The sequence below is a fragment of the Egretta garzetta genome, unplaced genomic scaffold (genome assembly GCF_000687185.1).
Source record: "Egretta garzetta isolate BGI_Z169 unplaced genomic scaffold, ASM68718v1 scaffold237, whole genome shotgun sequence".
NCBI lineage: Eukaryota > Metazoa > Chordata > Aves > Pelecaniformes > Ardeidae > Egretta > Egretta garzetta.
The window spans coordinates 16,351-21,625 of NW_009260142.1; the positions used below are offsets into that span (position 1 = coordinate 16,351).

Sequence of the window (5,275 nt, forward strand, 5' to 3'; positions counted from 1 at the left end):
AAGGGGCTGCCCAGGGAAGGGGTCGAGTCCCCAGCCCTGGGGGGATTTAACAGCCGGGCAGTTGTGGTGGGATGGCCGGGTTAGGGGAGTGGTTGGGCTTGATGAGCTTAAAGGGCTTTTCCAACCTCAACTATTCTATGATTCTCTATCTTCTCTGAGACACGCATTTTTCTCTCTAATGCTGCCCAAATCTGTAACAGCGAGACAATAAATCCATGCTCTTGAGCTTGTAAAATGTACCAACCCAGACTGGAGCCACCCCTTGGGAAGGTGCAGTTGGGGAAATCCCCAGCGAGATGCATCTGTGCCACCCCAGGTGCCAACCCTCTGCCTGCCTTACACACCCTCCCAGGACTAGCCATGGTTTGGCTCTTGTTTAGGTTTTTGCAGCACATGTTGTGTGTGTGTGGGGGAAATAATTAAAAGAAAGAGCTTAATGAAGGCTTGATGGTCTCGTTTCTTAAAAACCCAGCAGGCTGGACCTCCCTCTTGCACTGCTCCAGCTATGGTCACTATATCACACTTTGCATTTTAAGGGAGGGAAAAAAAAAAAAAAAAGAACTCCATGAAAACCAAACACAGTTTGCTATTAAAACTTACATTTTTTAGAGCGGAAGCACCAGAGATCTGAGAGCCCAATCCCCAGCGTACCTGAGTAGAGATCATCCTGAGTTCTTAGGAGAAAAGGAATGAAGAGCAACTTGAAGTAGACAAAGAGAGAGAGCAACACCCTCCAGCCCGTCAGCCCTCTCCGTGGCCACAGATGATCAGCCAGAGGTCAGTCAACCAGTTCACAAGTGGGAGCAGGGGAAACCCATCCTCAAGACGAGCTGTTGCATGAGCTGCCACCATCCCTCCTACCCTGAGACAGACTCTTCAACCACCGGTACCTTCGGATTTGCCTTAGGATCATTTTTGAATATATCCAAGGATGGAGACTCCACCACTTCTCTGGGCAACCTCTGCCAGGGCTTGTGACCAACATGGTGAAGATGTTCAGAGGGCTTGTGACCAACATGGTGAAGATGTTCAGAGGGAACCTCAAGTGTTTCAGTTTGTGCCTCTGGTCCTGGTCACCTCGGAGAAGATCCGGGCTCACTCTTCTTTGTATCTCCCCTTCAGATATTTATAGACATTGAGCAGATCCCTCCTGAGCCTTCTCCAGGCTGAACAAGTCCCAGCTCTCTCGGCCCTTCCTCATGGGAGAGATGCTCCAGTCCCTTCATCAGCTTCGTGGCCTTTTGTTGGATTCTTGTCCTCTCATACTGGGAAGCCCAAAACTGGACCCAGTACTCCAGGTGTGGCCTTATCAGCGCTGAGCAGAGGGGAAGGAACCCCTCCCTTGACCTGCTGGCAACACTTCTCCAAACGCAGCCCAGGACATTGGTTCGCCTTCTCTACCATGAGGACACATTGCTGCCTCGTGGTTACCTTCATGTTGAGGCCCAAATGCTCAGCAAGGACATTTGGAAGCTGAATTGGCCAAGTGTTGCTCTCAAAACATGAACTGTGAGTTAACAATCTGGGTTCATGACACACCGCTGTCCTTTGTAGCCACCACACACAGAAATAAGGGACAGACCAGAAAGCTGACAGGGCCATCAAGCCATTGAGGACCCTGTTAGCATCACAACCCTGCTGCCAGCAAAGAAGGTCCTAAACCATGTTTAACCCATGGCCCAAGCCAACAGGAGGGATACAAAGCTACAGGCTGCATATTACAATTACTGCACCCTGCGTTACAGAAGAAAAAAATAGAGGAGGAGGAAGATTACAGCTGCACATCCAGGGCTCCCAGTTGCGTCCCTTAAGGTTTTGGTGTCCTGTCAGTGCAATCTGGAATCTGGGCAACCCAGTTCATCACCTTGACTCCCTTAACAGATTCCCACGGGGAATGACAGCATGTGCTTAATGGCAGAGAACCCCCCAGTTTGCAAATTTAAGTTGAACTTGAGGAATACCTTAAGCCTTACTGCGGTCGCAGCAGAAAATCCAAGAGCGCTCCTTTTTTTCCATTTTTGCCCTTGGAATTCTGTTACTGGTCTTCGGCACAGATCTCAGAAGATGGGACAGTAAGTGCTAGAAGTGAGGTTATTCACCCAATTGTGTAGCAATAGCGCAGCCTTTGCACAAAAAGAGTCAGCGTAATGAGCTCACACGCTGGTCCTCTGCTCCATCTTCCAGTTTTGTTCTTATATGTATTTTTAAAGCCTATTTGCAGCTCAAGACATCCAATTCATCTCATGGTTGAAAATAAGGGATGGTGGGTAAAAGTGCTCAGGTATTAGCGCTGGATAAGGGATGCGCAGACAATTCAGGGACCCAGAATTAGGTGTGGGGTGGCATCCCTGACCTCAAGAAAAACCCTTGTCCTGACCCATCTCTTAACCACACTGGTGCAGGCTCATGCCTCCTGTTTTCTCATTCCGCAAGTCCACGTGAGGATGCCTTCCGCAGGGCAAGGCTGTGGTTTTCTTGTGCTCCTTGCAAACCTGAGGATAACTGCTCATGTTTTGATGAGATGCTGGTCCTCAGCTTTGGAGGGAAGGGCTGGCAGGGAGAAAAGGATGTTGGGGAGGACTCTGAGGTAGGGCAGAGCTGCAGAGTGCCTGGGGAGGGAGGAAGGCAGGAAATGAGAAGGAATTTGAATGTAAATAATTCAGAGTCCAGGTCTGCTGGAAGTACAAACTCTCACTCGGTAAGGCCAGGTACAGGATTTAACAAAGCCAAACAGGCTGACCTGGACAGCTTGATACCAGACACTGGAAGAAGTAAGAAGAGGCAGAAGTACAAGCCCGGTGCACCCAGACTCGGCTGCTTTCGCCGATTCTGAGCTGCAGGGTTGATCCAAGCTCCTGTTTCCGATGCCTCGCTGCTCTGCAGCGCCAGCCCAAGGCAGTATCATTTGTAAAGCGCCATCTTCTTGCTCTGGTACATGTACATGTAGGCATCGCAGAAAAGGCGCTTGGCCACTCCATCCATGTCCCGAGGTTGCTCCAGGGCCAGCACAGCCAGTGGCAAGTCCAGGTATTTGGCAACTTCAGGGCACAGCGTTACCATGGGAATGTTGAAACCATTTTCATCACCTAACCCAGAAAAAAGGAGAAAAGTCCAAACCAGGTCCCCAAGGGAACATTACCTACAGCTCAAGCAGACACCATCACACTTGACAGTAACGTAGTGCCTTAGCTGAGAGATCTGGAGGCCAACAACAAAGCAGGGAAGGACAGGAGAATGGTCCTCGCCCACAGGGGCAAGGGGACACACAAGTCCCTTGTGTGAACACAGCCAGAGGATGAAAGCACTAGGAGGAATTCGCACACACTTGGCCTGGCAATGTTCTTCTCTGGGGTCTACTTAAATGGTTGCTGTTGGAAGCAGGGTCTAGAGAGAGCCTAAACCATGTAGGGGGCTTCAGAAGCAAAAGCAGACTGAGCAGCGCCTACGCAACGACCATTGCAGACCCTCATGGCTGCCCACAAAAGCTCCAAGCCCACCACCATTTCCTCACCATGCCTGTCAGCCATGCTGTCGAAGAACATCCAGTGTTCGTTCTCGGGGCCGTACTTCACAAAGGAGACGTAATGACTGGTCTCGATGCAGAGCACTGCAAAAAGCTCCATCTTCTCACGAGGGACCTGCTGGCTCCTCCGGGTGCTCCAGCTGTGAAACTCTTCTGGGACGTGCAGCCTGGTTGGCTTGTGCGTTTTGCGTCGGTAGTGGGAGTGAACCTGAGGAGAGATGAGGGGGTGGCAATGCTGAGTGGGCAGAAGTGAACCTGGCCTGCCAGAAAGAGGAGCCTGCAGGGGTCAGACCCCTGCCCCCAGTTTATTCCCCCACTGATCTGACTCCCATGGTCCCTGCATGCCAGGGAACAGTGTTGTGTCAACAGGCTGGCAGCAAGAAGCTGAGATGGGAGCCTGCCACCCTCCAAGAAAGGCCAGAAAGCTGTAGGAATGCTCCTGGTGAGACAGCATGGAGGGCCCAGCACTCAGTCTGTGCAGGATCAGTGCTTATTTAGGCTCTAGTTAAGCTGAGGGTTCAATAACGTGTGGCACCTAACCCTGCTCACGCAGCTGTTGCGGGCAGGGTGGGACTGATGCTCAGGAAGGGGCCGCTCTGTGCCCAACCTGAACAGCTGCAGGGACAGCAAGGGGAAAGGTGGGTATTTGGGGAGGTTCAATCTGCTGTCAGCCACCAAGAAAGACTTGGTGAGCAGCCAAAGGAAATAAATACCTGTCTGGAGCAGGAGCTGCAGAACTGCTTCAGGCCCGTAGCTGCGAATACTTTGTCTTTGAAACACTCTGAACACTCCAGGGTGGCAACGTTGCCGCACACGCAGCATTCCCTGGGACCTGCAGGGGTAACAAGATGTGTCTTCTCCAGGTGTCCACCTGAAATCCAACTTGTCCTACCAAAACTGGTGTTCAGGGAAGAATCATCATGCCATGATCCCACCTTACATCTGCTCACAAACCAAATCATAGAATCATAGAATCATTTAGATTGGAAAAGACCTTTAAGATCATCAAGTCCAACTGTTAAAAGAGGCAAGACCTTGCTCACAGTCCCAGCTGGCAGCTTTACCATTGCCCAACAACTTACTGTCAAGCAGCAGATCTGTTATATCCAGCTCCAAGGAAGGAATGATTTTGCTGAACATTTTATATTCCTTCCCAAAACGCGGCATTTGGATAATGAAGCAAGACGGGATCTGGGAAAAGAAAAGGCAAACGAGTCACTTAGATTGGAAAAGACCTTTAAGATCATCAAGTCCAACTGTTAAAAGAGGCAAGACCTTGCTCACAGTCCCAGCTGGCAGCTTTACCATTGCCCAACAACTTACTGTCAAGCAGCAGATCTGTTATATCCAGCTCCAAGGAAGGAATGATTTTGCTGAACATTTTATATTCCTTCCCAAAACGCGGCATTTGGATAATGAAGCAAGACGGGATCTGGGAAAAGAAAAGGCAAACGAGTCACCCTGCCAGAAGAGACAAGCCACGGAGGTTTTTCTAGCTATATTGCTGCTGGGAGTAAGGACTTCTGCTCCGGTTATTCACAAGACAAAAGGGCAACAGGGAAAGCATAGCCCTCATCCCAGGTCACGCTCAGATTCCCCAAGACCTCTCTCTCATGGCTGTACCCTGCTTCTTTGCAGTGTTGGATATAAGAGACACTAAACCCAGCGCAGGCTCACTGGCAGGCACAGGTAACGTTGGAGGAAGCAAGGAAGAGGCAGCGGATAGCAGCGTAGGCGGAAGGTAGCTGGGCT

The 5,275-nt window shown here is 50.5% G+C and overlaps 2 protein-coding genes across 2 annotated transcripts in view; one reads left to right on the plus strand and one right to left on the minus strand.

The window, feature by feature from the left end:
* Positions 1-662, plus strand: part of NAPRT (nicotinate phosphoribosyltransferase) — a 12,632-nt gene extending 11,970 nt beyond the window's left edge. The window contains exon 13 of the mRNA XM_035897116.1: positions 610-662. The gene's annotated coding sequence lies outside the window, so the exon portion shown is untranslated. The remainder of the gene's footprint in view (positions 1-609) is intronic.
* Positions 663-682: 20 nt separating this feature from the next.
* LOC104128858 (ubiquitin carboxyl-terminal hydrolase CYLD-like) overlaps positions 683-5,275 on the minus strand; it is a 15,424-nt gene continuing 10,831 nt past the window's right edge. Inside the window, exons 11-15 of the mRNA XM_035897113.1 lie at positions 4,871-4,955; positions 4,606-4,714; positions 4,237-4,355; positions 3,512-3,731; positions 683-3,086 (exon numbers count right to left, since the gene is read on the minus strand). Coding sequence (XP_035753006.1) covers positions 2,902-3,086; positions 3,512-3,731; positions 4,237-4,355; positions 4,606-4,714; positions 4,871-4,955 — 718 coding nt within the window. The 3' untranslated portion in view covers positions 683-2,901. The remainder of the gene's footprint in view (positions 3,087-3,511; positions 3,732-4,236; positions 4,356-4,605; positions 4,715-4,870; positions 4,956-5,275) is intronic.